The 21,202-nt window shown below is 39.3% G+C and overlaps 2 protein-coding genes across 8 annotated transcripts; both read right to left on the bottom strand.

Moving 5' to 3' along the window:
• Positions 1 to 50: 50 nt before the first annotated feature.
• LOC104444631 (histidine kinase 3-like) lies at positions 51 to 4,824 on the bottom strand. Of its 7 annotated transcripts, none has more exons than XR_005546003.1 (10): positions 4,282 to 4,824; positions 3,951 to 4,080; positions 3,631 to 3,838; positions 3,449 to 3,513; positions 3,213 to 3,271; positions 2,964 to 3,109; positions 2,603 to 2,762; positions 1,437 to 2,352; positions 893 to 1,259; positions 51 to 717 (listed from the first exon to the last, which is right to left on the bottom strand). XR_005546003.1 is itself a non-coding variant. In XM_010058347.3 (3 exons), the coding sequence occupies exons 1-2, from the start codon at positions 1,913 to 1,915 to the stop codon at positions 1,235 to 1,237; spliced, it is 504 nt and encodes a 167-aa protein (XP_010056649.3). In that variant the 5' UTR covers positions 1,916 to 2,548; the 3' UTR covers positions 51 to 717; positions 893 to 1,234. The 7 variants fall into 7 exon arrangements, 1 of the variants encoding a protein (XP_010056649.3); XR_005546002.1 differs by having other exon boundaries at positions 893 to 1,310; positions 2,978 to 3,109; XR_005546004.1 differs by having other exon boundaries at positions 2,978 to 3,109; positions 3,449 to 3,532; positions 4,282 to 4,823.
• Positions 4,825 to 12,507: 7,683 nt separating this feature from the next.
• On the bottom strand, positions 12,508 to 18,088 carry LOC104429946 (respiratory burst oxidase homolog protein B). Its single transcript, XM_010042739.3, is given in 14 exon segments — positions 12,508 to 12,815; positions 12,954 to 13,468; positions 13,611 to 13,684; positions 13,869 to 13,971; positions 14,083 to 14,198; positions 14,329 to 14,424; positions 14,525 to 14,640; positions 14,643 to 14,910; positions 15,052 to 15,486; positions 15,654 to 15,767; positions 15,878 to 15,926; positions 16,040 to 16,199; positions 16,420 to 16,988; positions 17,968 to 18,088. Coding segments are annotated over 13 exon segments (2,667 nt in total). The 5' UTR covers positions 16,931 to 16,988; positions 17,968 to 18,088; the 3' UTR covers positions 12,508 to 12,705.
• Between the last annotated feature and the right edge of the window lie 3,114 nt (positions 18,089 to 21,202).

The following is a 21,202-nucleotide window of genomic DNA, read 5'->3' as shown; positions in this document are numbered from 1 at the left end:
GCTCACACACTCGGATCGTAGAAAGAGAAAACTTCTAGAGAGAGGAGCTCTGAAAAGAAATGAACTTTTATAAACTAAAATAGCTAGATAGATACAAATGAGGGGGAGGGCACCCCTCTTATACTCGAGGCCCTCTAATTACATCCGTTGATCTAAATCTGATCTGACGAGATTGCACCGGCTCAACTACCGACACTGATGGTGGCTACTCACCACCAACATAAATGATAGCCATCAACTACTAACATAAATGCTAACTACCGTCTTCCGACATAAATAACATAAGAGACTTCTAGAATCAAACGTAATGACGGTGTCGCCCGCCCTTGGAAACTTCGGGGAGAAGACTTGATGGGAATCCGAGTGAAAGTAGGAGGTCCAGGGGTGAGTCGCGATCGTCCTCTAGAAACCTCTGGGATGGGCTCACTTTTGGCCCGTGACACATGTACACACTATTAGGGTCTAGTCTATAGATATGCACCTATGTCGAAGAGATTCCTGCACCATTTCCAAGCAGCCATCAATCCAGAGTTCAATTGGCGAACTTCAGATCGCCTAATTACCAATCGTCATCTTGCAAACGGTTCAGATCAGTTGTACAAAAAAAATACTTGAAGTGGTTTTAAACCAATATGCCACTCGTAGGGAAATCAATGAAAATTCAACTCCAGCAGGTGACCTTAGCTTCTTTATGTATATGCTCCCGTGACAAGACACCTGAGAAATCCAAAATGTGCAAGAAATCAACGGAAGGTGTCCGAAGAAAATCCCTTTGGTTTCACATGAGATATATCAGCGAATTTCAATTGCATCTATCAAAAGGAAATCCAACTGCTCTAAAAGCAAGAGAATCAAGAAATGTGTAGCTAAGGAGAGGCCAGAGAAAACTCACTCTTGTTAAAGAATTCAAAAGTTCACCGGTAAGGCTGCCAAAGTGCCTAAACAACCAAGACTTCTGCTCACCAAAACAATTAGCCATCTATGGTGGCCTCTCTACAAGTTTCGATTCAGTGATGACCAGGAAAAGGAGCGAAACTTCTCTAAAAAGTTGTTCCGCTTCAAAGGGCTTTGAAACATATCCGTCCATTCCATACTTTGTGCATTCTTCATGAGTAGCGTGAATCACATCTGCAGTCATGGCCAAGATCAATAGGTGGAAATTCGAGATATTTTCACGTGGCTCTGAGGATGACTGTCCCGGTAGGAATTCCTTGCTCGGACTTTGTTCCATCTGTCAAATTCTTTTTGTAGCTTCAAATCTGATCAAAGGAATTATAGAACCATTAGATGCACGTATCCATTATCACCACCTAGTTGACATAGAAAAGGTTATCCAAATCCATTACATAAGACACATACAAATCTCTGAAAGAATATACACTTTCTATACAACATTTGATGAAAAAAATAAGTGCCTGAGCAGGAAAACGCCATACCCATCCATTCCTGGCATCTGGATATCCATGAAGCAGGCATCAAAATCATGCAGTGGTCTGAGCAAAGCAATTGCTTTTTCCCCACTGTCCGTACAAACCACATCACCTCCATATTTCCTCAAAGCTCCCTCGGCCACTCTGAGATTTACTTTGTTGTCATCCACGACTAGGATTTTTCTGCCACGGAGAAGGTTGCGGAGAGACAGACTCGGAGACTCCCCATTGGAGCAACTTATTCGGTTTTCAACTCCCATGACGCGCTGTAAAGACGCCACCAGCATACTAGCCCTTAGAGGCTTCATGATCACAGATGGACCAGTAGCATCTGTAGTCGCACCACTCATCCCACTAGAGCTGATAGAATTAGATAGAAGAAACAACCGTGGAGACACCCGTGGCTTCATGTCCCTCAATTTATCCAGAAAGATTGCCGACAAACCAGAGTCCTTGTCCCAAATTTCCCATTCCAAGAGCACCATATCTATTCTGCAATTCCCACTTTGTATGGTGTGGAAGCACTGGTTCAAGTCTGCAACTACCTCAACATGAATACCAAGCCTCTGGATATGATACTTTCATACATTGGCACGGACAGGTCTTGTGTCAACTACCACTGCTTTGATACCATGAAATTCTGAGGTGCCAGAGTCACCTTGTCCTTTCACTTGCTGGCCCTTGCACTCTTTTGAGGTAGAACAGGCATCATTGAAAACTGCAGTAAAGGTAAACGTGGATCCCACCTGGGGTATGCTTACAAATCCAATCTCCCCATTCATGAGGCCAACCAGACATTTGCTTATGCTTAGCCCAATACCTGTGCCCCCATGTGTTCGAGAAATTGATGGGCGCACTTGCATGAAAGGAGTGAAAACACGGGATTGCGCCTCTGGAGGAATACCTATCCCTGTATCCTCCACTGAAATAATGAGATTGATTGGATTAGAGAAGAGCTGTTGAAACAAATTATTATAGTAAGAGAAGAGAGCACACAAAGAACAGAGGAATTCCCTATCTTGATCGATTTCTGTGCTTCCATTAGAGAGTAACCAATTGAACTATAGTCCCTCAGCAACTAACTAACAAATAGCCCAACTTCTTAACCAAACAGTTAATTAACATAAAACATGTATGGATGTGAGACTAGAGATTTAGGTGTTAGCAAGAACCTTCAATTTATCGACTTCAAGCAACAAACTTGGTGATCCCCTATTCGTGTGAGCAGACCCCAAAAATGGTTCCGAATTCTTCAACCAAGACTTAGACATTGTAATTGTCGAGATGATATGAGGTAAAGAAGGCAAGATCACATGAATGTCCTCCGAACTCCTGGCATATAAGAAGTCAAAAATCACTTTCAACAAAAATTATTGCTAGCACCTTATATGCATTTATATTAATATTTAATAGCCTGCATCCATTCCCACCACCTGGTCTCACAAATGGGTCCACATGATGCACACGCATAACAGCGAGCGAGCGAGCGAGCGAGAGAGAGAGAGAGAGAGAGAGAGAGAGAGAGAGAGAGACCTCAGAAGAGAGACCTCAGAACTTCCTCATATTCAGGCAGCTGAGCCTCCAGAGCTAGAATCTGCACTGCACTTTCTTCCCAACGTGTAGCAGCATCAACAAGCCCAGAAATATAGACAAACAAGTTTTCGCCTTCAATCTGTAGTCTGGCAACATAGAGTCCAACTGAACTTTAAAAGAGGTAGAAGTAGTGTATATCAAGTAGTTTTGACAATAAAATTTGAGAACCACAACCGAGAATACATTTACCCGACAGCTTCAATCAATAGTTGCTGAAGGAAGTTCAAGGTCCTTTAATCTGAACGAGCCTGAAATATATTCAGGATTAAGGGCATTCAACATTCAAAGAATTGATAAAGCACAAACCTAAAAAAACCCCATTGAGGATTAAATACTATCAGCTATAGTAGAAAATACTGGAGGATAGAACAGAAGAACACAGAGAAGCACGACATTTGGTGAACCAGCAGAGTTCATTACATCACCTGTAGAGCCTTTGCCCTGCAACAAGCCTTCTTCAGCTCAAGCTCAACAAGAGGCAATTCTCTAACTGGAAATGGAAACAAACACTAAGGAACATGATGTATTAAGCATATTGCCATCACAACAGCAGTAATGATAACTTTCCCCTCCCCCCAAACAAGCAAAACTGCTAGGAAATTCAGACCTTGAATTTTCAGAGACACTGCATCTTTTAGTATGTTGGTCAACTCCTCTACGACATTGTCTTGATCAACTCTTTCGCCAATGTTCACCCGCAAACGGTTGAAGCGGGATATCCAAGAACTAGCTTGCATATGATATTCCCTCAGAAGTTTGAACTCTGGGAAATTGACAGTGAAACTGTCCATTTCTTGAAGAACCATCTCAATACTCTGTTGGGGTCAGGATGTTCCAAAATTAAGAGATCCAGATAAATAGATAGTCCCATTCATTCAGCACAGGAAAACAGAAGACAATTAAATACTAGACACCTGCTGAGCTAACCTCTAAACATATGGGACCTTTCAGAATTTCAGCACATTGATCTCGGTACGTTTCAGTTTTTCCTAGTAGCTCCAGTAGCATTTCAGTGCCCACGCCATCAGAGAAAAATGCATTGCAAGGTTTTGTTTAACTGTTTATCCCCACACCCAAGATGTGAAAGTGTCATGACACATCAGTGATGTACAAGGTTTTGCCCTAGCTATCTAACATGTCTTGGCTCTTGAGGTGCAGATCAAGCTAAAAATGCATTGCAATACATGATAGAAAATGTTGCAAGCTTTTTTCTATTTTTATAAATGAACCACACGCACAATTGTGTAAACTCGCCTACCTGCCTTGCAGCTCGGAGGCCACTGGACTGGTGGGCTTTCGGGTGTCTGCACTTGCTGAAGAAGGCAAGGAGAAGACGATTACAGCTTGGGACCTAGCCAAGACCCGTGGAGAAAGTGGCAACGGCGCGGCCGAGCTCGGACGCGCCCGGTGAGCTTTTGGGTGTCCGCGATCACCGAGGAGGCACAGGCGGAGAAGGTCATAGCTTGGGATGCAGCCACGACCGACGGGGCTCTTCGGAGCGGGTAGCTCCTGGCGGTGACAGCGGAGGCGATCGAGCTTGGAGGCAAGCAGCGGGCTTTTGGTGTCCACGCTCGCTGAAGAGGCCAAGGCGGACATGGTCGGGACCCAACCACGACCGGCGGGGTTCTTGGGAGCGAGTGGCTCTTGACGGCAACGGCAGAGGTGGCCAAGCTTGGAGGCGACCGGCAGAGGTGGCCAAGCTCGAAGGCGACCGGCTGGATTTTGAGCGTACGCGGTCGTCGAAGAGGCCGAGGCAGAAATGGTCAAAGCTTGGGACCAACCACGCCCGGCGAGGCTCTTCGGAGCGAGTGGCTCCTGGCGACGACGGCGGAGGCGGCCGAGCTCGGAGGCGACCAGCGGGCTTTTTGTGTCCGCGCTCACCTTAGAGGCCGAGGCGAAGATGGTTAGAGTTCGGGACCCAGCCACGACCGGAAGGGTTCTTCAGAGCGAGTGGCTCTCGACGGCGACGGTAGAGGCAGCCAAGCTTGGAGGCAACCGGCGAGCGTTTGGTTGAGAGAGATGGCGTTGCAGCTCTCATGGAGAAAATGCAGAGACAAAAAATTTTGAAAGAGAAACGGAGGGGAAGGGACGCACGCTTGCGTGCAAATGGGAGAAAAGGACGCGGCAAAAATTTGGCTAAAAACAAAAGCGGACCCGGCTCCAGGTGGAGCCACGTGTCGACACGTGTCGAATCCTGATTGGGCGGGCGCACGGTGACGTGGAGCGCCCGGCGCACCTAATATTTTCTCCTCTTTTTGGGTAAAAATCGATTAGCGGTACACCCGCTTTATCGAAAATGAGGAACACATCGTATCTCTCTTTAAAAGCAGCTTCCAACCGGGGGTTCTCGGTTCTCCATAGTTAAGTGGTCAGATGATAAAATGATCTTGTCGCCATGTAAAATAAGATTGTAGTCGATATTGGCCATTCATTTTTAACCTGTTGCTTATATTATACGTAGTCAGCATAGACAAGTGATTCTCATGTGTGGTAAATTATTTCGTGTGTAGTAAAAACACTAGGTCATTGTAAAAACATCATGTTTCTACTAACGTCTCCTTTTTCATGTTATTGACAAAATCTTTTAATTAGTAGTCAAACTAAATAAGGGTTAATGAGTACACTACAAAAGCCAAAAGAAATAAGATAAATAAAATAAAAATAGTACATCTTTAAAAGGAAGCGAGAAAAGAATAGCTTTTAAAATTGGAAAAGAAAAGGTGATTGGAGTAGTGCTCATCAAGAAAAATTTCCTCATTAGTTTTGATGATTCACAAAACTTCCTATAATCGTTCTTTGATTATGATGATAAGATTTTCCAAGTGGAAACTATGATGAGTATCATCAAATGTTACTCATCAGACTCGAGAATGTAATGAAGATTCTATCCCTTATATTCAATCTCGACAGAATAAGGATAGTGTTCAGACTTTGTGCTAACGGCTAGAAAATTGGTGTAAATTTCCTACTAAATATATCTTGATTGTTCGAAAGGAACTTGTCTAAATCAATCTTAGTGCATATGGAATGTTCAATCTACCAATGGAACAATCATATTGAAGATGGAAAGTTCTCCATAGGAAACATCCAACTTATGGAAACCCAATCTACAGTATAGGTGGTTCTTTATCAGATCCAAAAGCGATTAGATCTTTCTAAAGATTCAAGTCCAACAAGTTGATCGAATGAATGATCCTTGGAGAAGATCCAACAATCAACTTGGACGGCTAAGGAGTATAAAAAGGCATTGTGTCGCTAAAGAACACAAGAGAGTATTTCTAGTTTCCAAAGTTCACAAAGTCTTATCCCAAATATTTGCGTCTTACTAAGCTTAATAGTATAATCTGTTAGAGATGGTGAGTGTGAGAATGGTAGATTTTTCACATGAACTTGAGTAGCACTTACTTAATATTTGTAACCTCTAATTGATTCATATTAATGGAATTTAGTCGATAGACTGTGGGAGAGTGGATGTAGACTTATCAAAATCAAACCAATATAATTTTGTTTTGTGCAATTTTCTCTATCCCTAAACTTCTATTTTTATTTTTGTGATAGATTATTGCATTTCGATAAGATCTGAACATAGCACGGCTTCTCATTAGACGTTATTCTATTGCAATATCATTTTAACTTGTTTAAATTCCATTTTATCACCTATTCACCTTCTCTAGGTGATCAATCTAGTCCTACCAGTGACATGGTCAAGCAACTCCTATCATGTTGGGAAGGGAGTCATGACCTTTTCTATTCATCAACAAGGGGTCTGGCTAATGGTGATGAGCAATGGCTATCTATCACTAGCCACCTCCCTCTTTCTCTCTACATAAAAATAATATCATATTAATTTTATAAAGATCATTAGAGCAATATTAATTAGAAATAAAAATTTTATTGATAACAAAAAAAATTTGATACGGGAAAAAAATTGATTGCCGATGGCATTTTCCCATTTGAAATTACTTTCTAAAAATGAGAAAATTTACCTTGACAAAGGTGAAATACCGTGAATTAGATCAAACTACTTACAATAACTAGGATTTATACCACAAAAATCCTTAAATCATACCTACTGTGACATAATTATTCCAAAATTCTATTATCACAAATACCTTAAATTTGCCAATTGTAATTAAATATCTTGAATGAAACTATAATAAAGGACATATATTTGGGGTTTTTCATGAAAAACACAATAAAAGAGTTGGGAGTATTTGTGTCACAATGGATAAATTAAAGGTTTTTTGAGGTACAAAAAATTGAGGTATTTATATCATGATAGGCATAATTTAGATTATTATTATTTTTCTGTGGTATTTGACCTAATGAGTAATGACTATACTTACTACACAAGAACTTTCGTTTTCCTTTTGAAAAATGAAGTTTTAATAAAATATTGATGCTGCTTTACTTTTGACCGTTGCGACATACTAGTTACTGCACAAAAGCTTTGACCTGATAACTGAAGTGAATGACCTTACCGAGCGGTGATGTCACCTAACCATAGAATCTCCCCAATATTGACTGTCTTCAGGTAAAATTCTCTCCATGTTATCTTAAAATTTGACTTCTACTTTTTTTTTTTTACTCTTTGCTATATATATAAATATTTGCAAATTTATTAAACATAGAAACGTTTACACATAAAACTATAAATGATTTGTTGCCATAACTAATTTAGGAAATTGTTTCACTAACTTTAAAAGTTCAAAGGAAAAGTTATAAGTTGAAGTTATAAATTGTGTCATGTCATGCTAATAGTACAAAAGCTCGACTACAGAGCACATATAGAGTAATGTGACATACTCTTTTTCAGAATTCCATATTTATCACTTTTTTTTGTTGAAAGAAATTTCCATTCATTGGTAAAATAATATAAGAAAGGAAATCTCAAAAGTCACAATAACAAAATAAGCCCATAAAACTCCAAAACAAACCAAAACTAGAAATCAAGGCATATCGGTAGAGTATGATTGGTAGAAATAATCATATGCTCGTCCTTCAAGAACAAATCTGTGATTACATTCCCCGCCAAATCACACAATATCATGAATGATAAGCACACACGCATAATCTTCATTTGTAGTTATGGCTTTACTTTTCTGCGATGTGTAGAGGTTTAGCATCTCTACACCATCACCGTACATAATCAACATAAACATGTTAAGGAAGCTTAAATCTGACACTTGTGTGAGTAAGGCTTGTAGTCAATGTGAAGTGCCAAAAATTTGAACTAAAACACTTTGAACGCAGTATAAATTTGATACTAAAATTGATGTGAACATCATTGAAATTGTAGGCGGAATACTTGTTTAAAATCCAAAGTCTAGAATTATATTGGGAAGAAAAGTTTCCAAATATAAGATTGGGAGAGCAACGCTCCCAAATGTAATACTATATTAGAAGAGTAAGAAAAGAAACAAAAGGAAATAAAGGAAAAGCAATTGGGAGGGGATTCCCTCCCTTTTCCAAAAGTAGAAGAGACGAAGACGGGTTTGGAGAGGAGAAAGAGGAAGGGGAAGTATGAGAAAGAGGGGCTTGGAAGAGGAAAACACTTATTTATCACTTATGTAAATGCTTATTTTACGGCAAATTACTGCACCATAAAATTAGCTAGTATACTTATCACTTAATTTTTCTCCATAAGCTTTCTTAGCTCAAAGTATTGTATGCTCGTGCTTCCAAATTAATGACATGATAAGATATTATTTGTAATATTCAAAATGGTATTTACATACTTTTTCTAGTAGTACTATCTCATCTCCATGCACGTTCATTTTCTAGTGGGTTTAGAAACCCTCATTGGTGGTTTTCTTAGATAACAAAAAAATCAAACTCAACGAATACACATAAAAATATGGGAGTCAGAACCTTTATGATTACGTGGACCGAGTCATGAAGAGATTGTTTGTCCGTTAGATAATAAATGAAATAGAAAACCACTCTATTTTTTATTTTTGAATTTTTAATGAAATTGTTCTTTTTTTTTTTCCATGAAATCAATTCGAAAATGTGGTTTTGATGGTCTCGAGATATTTTCATATTCTCCTTGACCAGATTGGGGGCGGGGGGGCAATCTTGACAGAGGGCAACTTGAATTATCGAAATCTAAGTTGACATTCCTCTTATTCTCTTTTACTTTATGGGATAAAGGGTTTATGAACTTTTTACATTTGTGCAATCCAATTGAATTGCTTGACTATATATTTTCATTCAAGTTGGCCATTCCGTTCAAAATAATAAGCGTGAATGTTGACTCAACAAGTGAGTCGCTTTTTCAAGTGTAATTATATGCTTCATTTGAACCCTGCCGAATTGCAAGTCAGATTCATAAATTTAGATATAGTAATAGTCCTTAATTGAAGTGGACTTGGCAGCGGGCATCGACTCGGTCCCCTTTGCTTATTTCAACCTTCAATCAGTGGACAAAAGTGCTTTAATGAGTTTTTCTTTTTCTTTTTATCTGACGTTTGATATGCCCGAAGACATCACCCCTAACCAGCACGAACCTGACAAAACAGAATGTTAAACGAGAATCAAGATGACCAAAACATTCGGAACTGGTGCTATATTAATGAGTTCCTCGAGAGATTTAATAAGTATATCCGATGTGACTTTATCGAAAACTATCTCAAAGGCTCTTCTTAACAATCCAATTAAGGTTCTTAAAATTTTCGATACACATAACATGAAAAAAGTTAAAGTATCGACTCTACTCATTGTTCATATCATGACTGGACTCTTTATTAAGCCCTTAAGAGCCATCATGAACTAACATCAGGAGATTTACAAGTCCATAGCATATTCAGTAGTTCAACTCGAACTCCTAGCACATGCAAAAAAAGGTTGTTATATCTAAGTAGGTACTAAAAATAAAGATGGTTGTCTTTTAAAGAGAAAATTGACTATTATGATCCATAAACTTTAATTTAATATGTACTGTTATCCTAAACTATTTATTCATTCTATGTGGTCAAATCATTCTTAAATGTTTAATATAGTCTGTAAGCTTTTAATTTGTTTAATCTAGTTCCTTAGCTTTCCATAACAAAGACAAATAAATCCTTTTGTATTATTCTCGAGTTTTCATAATTACAACTACTACACATATTAACATCTTTTTATTTCAATCCTTTTCCAATATCAATAAACACATGCGTTAGCTTTTTATTAACCTTTTTTCTTTGTTTGGTCTATAATAGCATGATAGTTCAATTTAAGTAAATTTTGGCTTATGATCTTTATAATGGTAAAAGTAGAAATTCATTTAGAGTTGCACCGGGTTTATAGTTCTGCTAATTTAAGTTTAAGTGTTTTCATAAGGATATCTAGAAAACGTTATTATTTTATCTATAGATACTTGTACTTACATTATTCTAAATCTCATTCCTTATTTTTTAAGATTGATAAAACTTTCAATAATCTAAATCTTGTTCTTGAATTTTTTAGATTGTTAAAAATCTTCAATCTTTTAAGTTACATGTTTTTTCAAGAAATAAATAATAAGATTTAGATTAAAGTTAATACCATAAAAAAAACTCCAAATTAGTATACATGTAACAATACCCCCAAACAAATTTTTGAGTCATCAAAAACCTCAAAGTGGTCACTTGTAACCAATTTACCTCAAACTAATTTTTGAACCTTCAAACTGGTACACTTATGATAAAATTACTCAAAACTAATCGTAAACTTGTTAAATAAATTGATTTATTGTCATGTGTCATCCAACTTAACAATTTCATAGTAAAGTTTAATGGAAGCTAACTGATGGTAAATATATCAAGAGCGCACCCGTTTATGGTTTTTGATCATTTAAAAATTAGTCTATGGTAAATTTATCATAAGTGTATCAGTTTGAGATTTTTCGTGACGTTAATTCTATAAATTAATATGAGAACGAATATGTCTAGCTAAATTCCTTTTGAAAACACTTTCCAAAAAGTCTTAAACCTATTGTACAACTGTTAATTCAGTTATAAACCTTTCAATTATGTCAATTTAGTCAAAAATATTTTGATAACTTGTCGATTTAGTTTTAAACATTTTAATCGTGTCAATTTAGTTATACATCTTTTGGTGATTTGCCAATTTATTTCTTCCAATCAATTTTGGTTCAAAATCACTAACATATGACAGTCTAGGAAATGTCAGCCATCTTACGTGGCACGGTCGTGACTAACATGGATAATTTTTACATTCAATTTTATAATTTTTTTCTTTTTTTTTCCTTTACTTTCCTTTTTTTTTTTTTTTTCTTTTCTATTTTCTTTTCTCCTTTTTCCCTCTGCCACCATTGCCAAGCCTCGTTAATGGCTTTGCCGACCTCGGTGAGGATCACCCTCACTAGATTAGGAAAGGGTCGCCATTAACAAGGCTTGCCAATGATCACAGAGGAGAAAAACAGAAAAAGAAAATAAAAGAAGAGGAACAAGATTCATAAAATTAAAAAGATATGAAAAAAATATTTATGTCACATAAGATAGCTAACCACCGAGATTCGTCTCGGTGACCACCTTTCCAACATGGAAGGGGGGTGGGTTCAAATCCCCACATTCTCAAGGAGGGATGGGGTGGGGACGCGTAAGTTTCGAAGTGGGTTTCAACTTCCACGCCCGCAAGAGCGATCAAAAGTCGAGTGAGTGTAAAGTAGGAATAGAGTAGGACCGACAAAAAAAAAAAAAAAAAAACCATAAGATAGCTGGCACTAACTAAACCATTATGTGAGCAATTTCCAACCAAAATTGACTAGAATGACTAAATTGGCAATTTGTGAAAATGTTTAAGACTAAATTGACAAAATCGAAATGTTTATGACTAAATTTGCAAGTTTTTGAAATTTTAGGACAGCCAATAGGCTTAGCACTTTTTAGACAATTTTCCCGACATAAATTAGCGGATCAACTCAATACAAATTTTAATGAGGTTCTACTTTTATTTATTATACACACTAAAATGAAATTATCGTAATATTTGTGAAGAAAATATATAAAAAAAGTAATAATAAGATAGAATTTTTTTTTTGTTGATTTAGGAAAACGATTAGAATGAAATTATGATGTAAAATCTGAACAATATTGTAATTACGAAAAATTGCGAATAGTTTTGAAGAAATGATTTTTTGACTTTGTTGGAAAGATGATGGACTAGTTTGACTAAATTGGAAGCTTAGAAATTATATTGAACATTTGCGAATAGTTTAAGGACCAATTAAATGAATAAAAAATTTAAGGGTGATATGGCCCATTGAGCTAAGGTTTATGGATTGTCTGTGTTATTTCCGCTTTTTAAGAGTTACAAGCGTTATGTTGTTAATTGAATTCTCCAGCATTAAATTACTGTATCTACATATAGTTTGCATTGAAGGACGACTCTTATAGCTATTGAATATACGGGCCTCCTTTTTTAAGCTCTCGTATAATGCTTCCTCACAGTTCCGATAAAATCGGTGGTTGCGCTTGCTGCGCATAAGTATACTAGCATTTATACATAAAATAAACCTTTTCTTTTTCACATATTCATTTATACATGCACTAATATGATCTAAAGGTAACAAAAAAGGCAGGTGCTGGACCGACCCTTTTGGACGGTGTGAGATTGTAATTGATACATTTGGCATAGATAAGAATCTGTATTAATATCACATATATGACACATTCATAAAGTATATAAACCTAAAAAGCTAAAAGTTCTCTTTGTGGAAATAGAACTTGGTGGTGGTCTTGTGGGAGAAGTCCTGAGCCAACCTCCTCATCTCCCCAACCACCCCTTGTACGCCACAATAAAACACTCCTGTAGAAGAAAGGAAACATCTTGACATTAGTCGACTCACGACTAGATGCTGAAAATGTGATAATTAATCATTTATTGGAGTGAATTATGTCTATGCTTCCTGGAAAATATGTGCTAGACGTGCTTTAGGATGCTCACCAACTCTTTCGTCGGGGTGGTTGACCGCGACGTGCTTGAAGACGTTGCGCCAGTTGGGCCTCGCGAAGTGCGTCCGTACCCGGGTGCCCGACACGATGTCGACCCCGTTCTTGGCGTGGTTAAGGGACTGGAGCATCGCGATCAGGGCCGACCGGGCGTCGCCCTCCTCGTACACGCTGGTGCAGTAGTTGTGGAGCTCGATCACGCCGTCCCTGTCGTTCTCGGCCACCTCGTTCATCACGCCTCTGAACCACTCGAACGAGCCCTGCTCACGGGTGACCCAGTAGAAGTAGGCCCGCCGGGTCAGGAACGGCTTTCGCTTGTTGCTCTTCGCGCCGCTCTCTACGATGCCCTTTTCCATCTCTTTCTGCTGCTTGATGTTGTTGAGGACGTCCTTGACGATGCTGATCAATGGTGTCGCACCGATGCCAAGCCCGACTAGGAGAAGCACGTCGTAATTCTTGTAGTCTTGTGCTGGAGCACCATATGGACCGTCGATCAAGAGCCTCGGAATCCTAGTTGAAAATGATATCCAATTAGCTTGCCCATTCTACGAAAAACTGTATACGCTATGTTCGTGTTGCCTGAATCTGCTCATCTAGACTTCAAGCCTAGCGAGCCGAGCAGACCATGAGCTGCGCGAACAAGTCTAATTACCTGGGCACATTTTCTCCTGTTGCGATATCTGCTCTTAGAAGTCCACTTTGATCAATTGATGGAGGTTGACATGCCTACACACATTCAAAATGTGACTTTTCGTCATGTTTTTAAAAAGCATATACATCCATACGACAGCATGTCGTAATTAGACTGATGCGGACCTTACTTAAGTTCAGAAGATTTCTCACAATCGGTTGCCAATAGGCAGGACCAAGTATGTCGCAAAGTTACTTAGAAATAAACTCGAACAATCACCTTCGAGAATACAGATTTAAGCTGAGATGTCCAGTCGCCCACGGTGCGTATATGAAGGCTTAAGTAATCATCGCCGGGTGCTGAGGTGATCGAAAATGGATGCCTGATAATGTTCAATTGACCAGTTAGCCAAGTTCCTTTTCAATGATTAATACAAGTAATGTACAGAAGTAATCATTGTCCTCTGTCTTTTTTGTTAAAAAATAAAAGTTACCATTGGAATGGAGAAACAGCTGCACAGTTCACAAAAATGTATTGACCGCTTGTGTATCTGAAGCCTTGAGGCTTAGACATGTGCAGAGCCATGACATTTCCTGGATAAACTGCAACCTGAAACGCACCAGAATATGACCCCAACTCAGTTATTGTGATTGTGAATGCCTCGTTTAAAACATCAGTCTGGACAACTATTCTGCAGTGTTTCAAAACAGAACAACTCTTAATCGAATCCGAGCCTCACCTTGAAGATCCGCACGGTCTTGTACCCGGACCTGAGCGCACGGAGCAAGCGCTCGGACGCATATAATGTGACTGGTACTGCAAGATACATCCAGGTCTGCGCAAACGAGTTTGTAGACATAGTTAGAAATGTGATATTGGACAAACTGTAAAAATCTCATTAATTACCAAGCAATATGATGTAGATTATCACTCACCGTTCTCTTGTACCACTTCTTGGCTAAATACAAGAAGTAGCCGTGTATCACGAAGAGCACGTAGACGATCACAAAGAGGTGGTGCGAGTACCAAAAAGCATTGAACCCGGTGAGCTTTTGAGGGCCTTGGGGAGGTCCAGCCGGTTGCGGCGGAACCAGGGCTGGGCTAAGGTGTATGCTATGGTCATCAGCACCAGCATGGACACCCCGGTCCAGCCCTCAGTCCCTTTCACGAACCACCAGTAGTTATTGGGGCGCTTCTCGCCGAAGAACTGCTTCATTGGCTCGTATTCAGCATCGGTGGCGTGGAGCAGCCTAGGGAAGTCGCAGGTCAGATGGGCTCCGGCATGTAGACCAACCCCAACCGCAATGCCCCAAGCTATCACCTATTTAGGCCACATACATTTAACGCTTATAATTAGATTAAGTGCTTAGTGAAGTAAATTATGTTCTCTTTCAATTTTTCCTTCAATGCATATCCAAATACACTTTTCAACTAAATTTATGGCGGCATAATATGTTCATACCTTGTGGAAATTGATGTTGTCATTGAAGGGAACAATCACACCCAACCTGGTTCTACTCCTCAGCCAAGTGACTGTGTTTCTGCAAACTGGAAGCAAAATCAGGGCCATGTTGAACTTGGTAGTCTCAGCTCCACCTTTAGCTGTGGTCACACAGTAGCCCATCACATCAAACACAGCTCTGTGCTTGTACTGGATGAACTTCCAAGTGAACAGGCCTGCACAGATTGAGATCCATAGGCCCATGACCCAAATCCTCTTCCAATTGTCCTCAATGAAGTAGGCCAGTGCCTTGTAGTATCTCTTGATGGGGTTGTGCTCTCTGGTTGGGACCAGCTTCTGGCTCAGCATCTGGCTCAGGACCCGGCTCTCGGACCCGGCGTGGGCCAACCTTGATTGGATCGGGGCTTGCAAGAGGAGTGTCTCCAGGTTGTGTAGCTAAAACAGGAGTTCAGCAGATGCTCTTCTCAGGTACTTGACTCAATTTAGACTTTTAAATCAAGGCAATATCTTAGATAAGTAATTGAATATTAGTAAGCACGGTACGTGGGTCATGTGGTCAACAATCATTTAAAAAAGTCGAAGGTTTGGATCTGAACATGTACCTCAATGTATCCCAGATTACTAGGATCCAACTCTTCCATGATCAAGGCTGCATATTCCTCAGCTTGTTCTTGGATCTTTGACAGCTTATTCGCTGAAGCGCTTAGTGCAATTATCTGATGTTGACAATGATATGATCAAAATTAGTAACTTATTAATTATTCTCTCACATTGAATCATTTCTCATCATCATCATCATCATATTCTTTTCTTGACCATCTCTTACCTCTTTCACCTCTTCCTCGGTGATCCGACCATCTGCATTTTTGTCTACCCTGCATCATTAAATAACTTCTCAGTGGATTTGTCTGAATAAGTCCCAAGTAAACCTGATTTTTAGTTGATTCAAAGTGAAAGCTATTATAGTGAAATGGGCAAGTGAACTTACATATCGAAGAAGGTTTGCAACCTCGCATCGAAGCTTTGATCTGCTATCTGTTCCCAGAATTCCCGTAGCTCAGGCTTGCTTACCGCAGACGATGTTATGCCTCTCCGTCGTGCCAGCGCGTCAAATAGCTCGCTGGCAAACTCACTGGATTCATTCATCCCTAAACAGATGCAACGATCCTTGTCAGTCCGCTGCTCTAATTTAATGCAAGTTCACTAATTTCTAAGAAATGTATCGAAGGACTAAATGAGTTGACAGAATATTCTTGAGATGAAACAATGTAATAAATGCAGATCTTTCCGTTTGAAACAATTAACATTGTTTATATGAATTAAGTATTCGATTCTAGCATTTCTTTTTAGCAAAATCAGTTGACATACCTATACACTGGCCGAAGAGTGATTTCGGAAGAACTCCATTAAGAGCCAATTCATCGAACCTTGCTTCGACCTCAGACCAACCTTGATCGATCTCGACATTCTTGGTCATAAACTGGAGCCCTCGCAATGCCCGTGCAGCACCGGATCTAGTCCTATCGATCTGATTATTACGCCCTTTCGTCGAGGTGATTCGCCTGAGCTCTTGTGAGACTTGTCTGAGCCTGAACGACAGCTGTGCACCGAGCGACGAGGGCCGCAGCCCCAAGCGACTCGTGAACAATGCCGTCTCAGGATCTCCTCCTCCCTTGATGTCGTGAACCGAGACGCTATCCTCGCCGACATCTAGCGTGATCTCGACATAGCATTCCTCATCTTGGTCGTCCCTGAATCTTGCATTGCTTCTGATCTTGGTGCTCGTGCTACTCAAAGGGCCACTATAACCAAGTCTGGAGCTACAATTGCTTTCTGTGTCAGACCACTGAGCATGCTGGTGATGATCTTGGATCTCCATCGTTCCAAATTCAAACCCGATCGTCTGTGTGTCTCGTGCGAGCACTTGACAGAGACCACTGCAATTAATGAGCAAAAATTATGGAATTAGAAGAGATGTAATGGGGTTTATAAAGCAAGAAGTTATACAAGTTGGTCAGTTTCTCGGATCACACTGATTTTTTCTGGAAGGCCAGGGAAAATTTTGTAGCAAATGCATGACAACCAGGTTTGATACGTCTGTTTTTGCTTTCCAATGCCTTCTTTTGTCTATTCTCAGAATATCACATGTCCTTTTGTCTCTTGCTAGAGCTAGAGAAAAATTAACCAATTGAGCACTGAATTCCAACGGAAGGCAAGGCTAGAGGCAAAAAGAAATCTGACTTCGTAAATGTAAACACTATCGTCTAGTGAGCCTTGTGTCTTGGCCTGATGAATCGACGTGATCTAGAGGTTTTTTAAATGAAGTTCGTGAGCGATTCATGAACGGGCAAGCCTCAATCTTTCTTCGGAAGTTCTCGAGTTTTTGCAAATGCTCTCACGGGGCGGATGATACGATAATTGTATAGGATTGTAATAAATGCAGGTAGTTGGTAAGTGGAGAGATTTAATTTCCACCGTTAGATCAAGATGATATCTACGGCTATAATTAGTCTTATACCTAGATATATAGAGATTTGTTTCCTTCATTTATATCTCATTTATAAGTAAAATACATTTTGGAGCCTCTTTCTAGAGTTTTTCTCTTTAAGATAGACTTTGACTTGAAAAGAAATTCCTAAAAGAAATTCTTAAGGCCGCATGGGTTAGGAAAAGCTAGATTGATTAACCTGTGACATTTACATATGGAGCCCACGTAAAATGCAATAGTAATCCAATTGCAAGAGATGGGACATTTTAACTTTGACAACTTCCCATGTGCCAGCTCATTAATTTCTCAAACATAATTAGACAACAATACCGGAAACGAATGATAATGTAATAGAGAAGAAGCCAACTAGTAAAAATCTCAATGCAAGATGCGAAATTGAAGACCAAAAGCTCTGGTTGAAACCTTACCAGGAAAGGTTTTACCTTCGGAGGAGAACAAGAATGAGTTGGGAGATAATGTGCACTTGGATTCGGGACAAAAATGGAGAAAGTTAAAGAGAATGTTTTGAGTGTGCGATGGAGTTTTGCCTTATCCCACGCAGGTAGGGAGAAGGGTTTACATATATTTATGCAGAGGTGGCTAGGGCGTTTAGGTAGGTGCAGATGAAAGAAAAAGATTAAAAAATGAAGAAACCAGGGGCTAGAGTCCGTTGGTTTTTGAGCTTTGGTTGGAGACAGTTTATTTATGTTTGGAGGCACTTCTTCAACGTTCAAACTCAGCACCAACCAACTCAAAAACTTGTCCAACCTCCACCTGTCAAAAAGGTCAACATCGACCTTAATCTGCCAGCTTTATTCAGATTTCGAGAAGAACTGATTCTTCGCCAATCGATACTTTATGGCATGTTTTCAATATATAATAAACTATATCCAAAGCGACAATTAACATATTAGATCTTAAATCTATTATATGAATGTAAATTCAGTCCTGAATTTTTTAATTTAGTCAATTTAAATCTAAATATTTTGACAATTTACCAATGAAATACTTTTGGTTAATTTTGATTGGAAATTAGTAACGTTAACGTTGGTTGTCTTATGTGGCACGGTTATTATTAACGTAGATAATTTTTTATAATTTTTAATCTTTTCTTTTTCCTTCCTTCTTCCTTCGCAATTTGCTAGGTCTCAATGATGGCCGATAGCTGCCGAGCGAGGGTCAACCTCATCGGCCTCGGGTAAGGTTCATCCTTACCAGATCAAATGAGGGCGAGACTTCCATACGATAATTTTTAAAAATAAAAAATAAAAAAATTACAAAAATTGTCACATTAGCGATTTTTAACCAACGTATATTCTAAATTGTAATTGAATGACCCTATCGAGGAGGATGAGATGGACATAGGAGATCGAGATTGTTCTCTTCAATAATTGCGATCGATAACACTATCAAAAATACAAATTAAGCGCATCAACATGAGTGCTCAAACATCTCCCATCTATATACATAGAGACCCTCGCGAATTCGACTTCAGAAATCAATTCATTAATCGTTACCTTTTCTCATTCTATCACCTTAAAAGCGGAACAAAGAACACATCAAAAGAGAGAAGAACGTGGATGACATATGCCCGTTTGAGAACCATTTTTCGAAAGGCCTTTGAGCAAAAGCAAGTACTGTTTGACAATTTTTTTTTTTTTTGGAGATCTTGGAAGATACAGTTGCCGGTGATCGGTTCTCGGTCTAGTCCGATTTCACTTGGGAACCAAAAATTAGACTGGGAGGACTAGTTTCCATTTTTGGGGATTGGGAACCGGATTGGACCAACCGATTTGATTTGGTCCGATTCCACCCTCGGAACCAAGAACCATATAGAAAATTACCATTTTCATTTTCAAGGAACCGGGAACCAGATTGACGCCCCTAGAAATCGGACCAAATCAACCGATCCTGTCCGAGCGGTCCGATATGCTCACCCCTAATTTTAAAGCCTCTAAAGGCCTTCAACTTAGTGCAAATTCAAAGATACTTGACGTGTTTTTTAAAATGGGAATATATTTTTTTCTTTCTAATTTTGCCCTCGTTAAACTTTCATAATTTTGAAAATGTCCTCACCTCACGTGAGAGTGTAGGCCACAGGCAAGGGGCTAGTGAGGCCAAAGCTGACTATCGACAATCTAGTCTGGTGCCGGCCAACCTTGCCTAAGGTCCGCGGTCGCGCACGGGCTGCGAAGCAAGGCCATGTCATTTGTTTAAGTTAAAGTTCTCCTAATCTAGTCAGGCCACCCCACATCCGTTCCACCGAGTTGCATGCACGAGTCGCCGTATCTTTATCCCAAGATTCTTGTAACTATACTCTTCCCATGGTTTTAAGAAAACCTCACGGAACCACGTTTTGCGACGTCTGACCTTGTCATATATGTAATAAATTTATACCGTCGTTTCTTACCTAGACTAGGAATTTCCACGACAATGCACTTGTCTTGTCTGACCGCTTGCGCATTTACGCGTCCGATGACCTTATTAAAAGGATAAAGGCGTTGCCCAAAACAAAAAAAAAAAAAAAAAAAAAAAAACAAAAGAAGAAGAAGAAGAAGCAGCAGCGGCAGAATAGTCGTAAGTCGTAACTTGTGAATTGCTCGGCTCCGATTTATCATGGGTAGGTTCTAATATTATAATCATAGGACAAAGGCGTTGCCAAAAACAGAAGAAGAAGAAGAAGAAGAAGAAGAAGCTGCGGCAGAATAGAGCTGCTCGGCTCCGATTAATCATGGGTAGGTTCTAATATTATAATCATCGATTATAATGATGATGTATCATGTAGCATGCTAATATGAATTGTGACTGAGCACATCTACATACCTAATCACCCGGTCCGGCAGTTCCGATATACAAAGATTGTAATTCGGGTCTATTAGAACAATCGATTGGACACACCACCACTAGAAACTTCAAGCGGTTGATTTAGAGACGGCTATATTTATAAATGACTCATTTGGTTCTACGCATGAGTACTCATATCTCAGGAGTCGGGCCGTACTCGATAAAATCATCTAGCAAACTGGAAAGAAAGAAAAAGGCAAAAGAGCTTGCAGGTAAGAAGACTAATCATTTGCGAAGAAGGTGACGATGAGGACTTTTAGGGATCAATTGGGTAGGTTAACATTGATTACTTGCTTGCTTAGCCCCCAAAACTTATCCGCTATTAGTACGATGGGGGCTAATAGCGGATGCTCAAGTCAACACCACTTGAAATAATCATCATCATCATCTTAGGTGGAATCGGATGACCTCAAAAGACCTTTTAACGAGGACCAACTTGTTGCTTAACGATTATCACGTGTATTCCAAGGGAGGAACAACTTGCCGCCTAGCGATTGTTTCTTTTTTTCGCTCTCGTGCATGCACGAATAATTACTATTTCAATCACGGGAAAAGTACCAAAAAATTCTTAAACTTATTACATTGTTACTAATTCAATTTTAAACTTTTCAATTATGATAGTTTAATCTTAAATTTTTCTACATTTATACCAATTCAGTTTATCCAATCAATTTATGTCAGAAAAGTACGAGCAACAATGGGCCACACAAGCGAGACTCAATGAGGCCGTCCTAGCTTAGGTAAGCAACCTTGCCCAATCTAGCGAAATATTAATGTTAAAATATTTATGACTAAATTGACCAAATTAAAAGGTTTATG

The sequence above is a fragment of the Eucalyptus grandis genome, chromosome 8 (genome assembly GCF_016545825.1).
Source record: "Eucalyptus grandis isolate ANBG69807.140 chromosome 8, ASM1654582v1, whole genome shotgun sequence".
Taxonomy (NCBI): Eukaryota; Viridiplantae; Streptophyta; class Magnoliopsida; order Myrtales; family Myrtaceae; genus Eucalyptus; species Eucalyptus grandis.
This window is presented reverse-complemented; position numbering and strand designations above follow the sequence as displayed.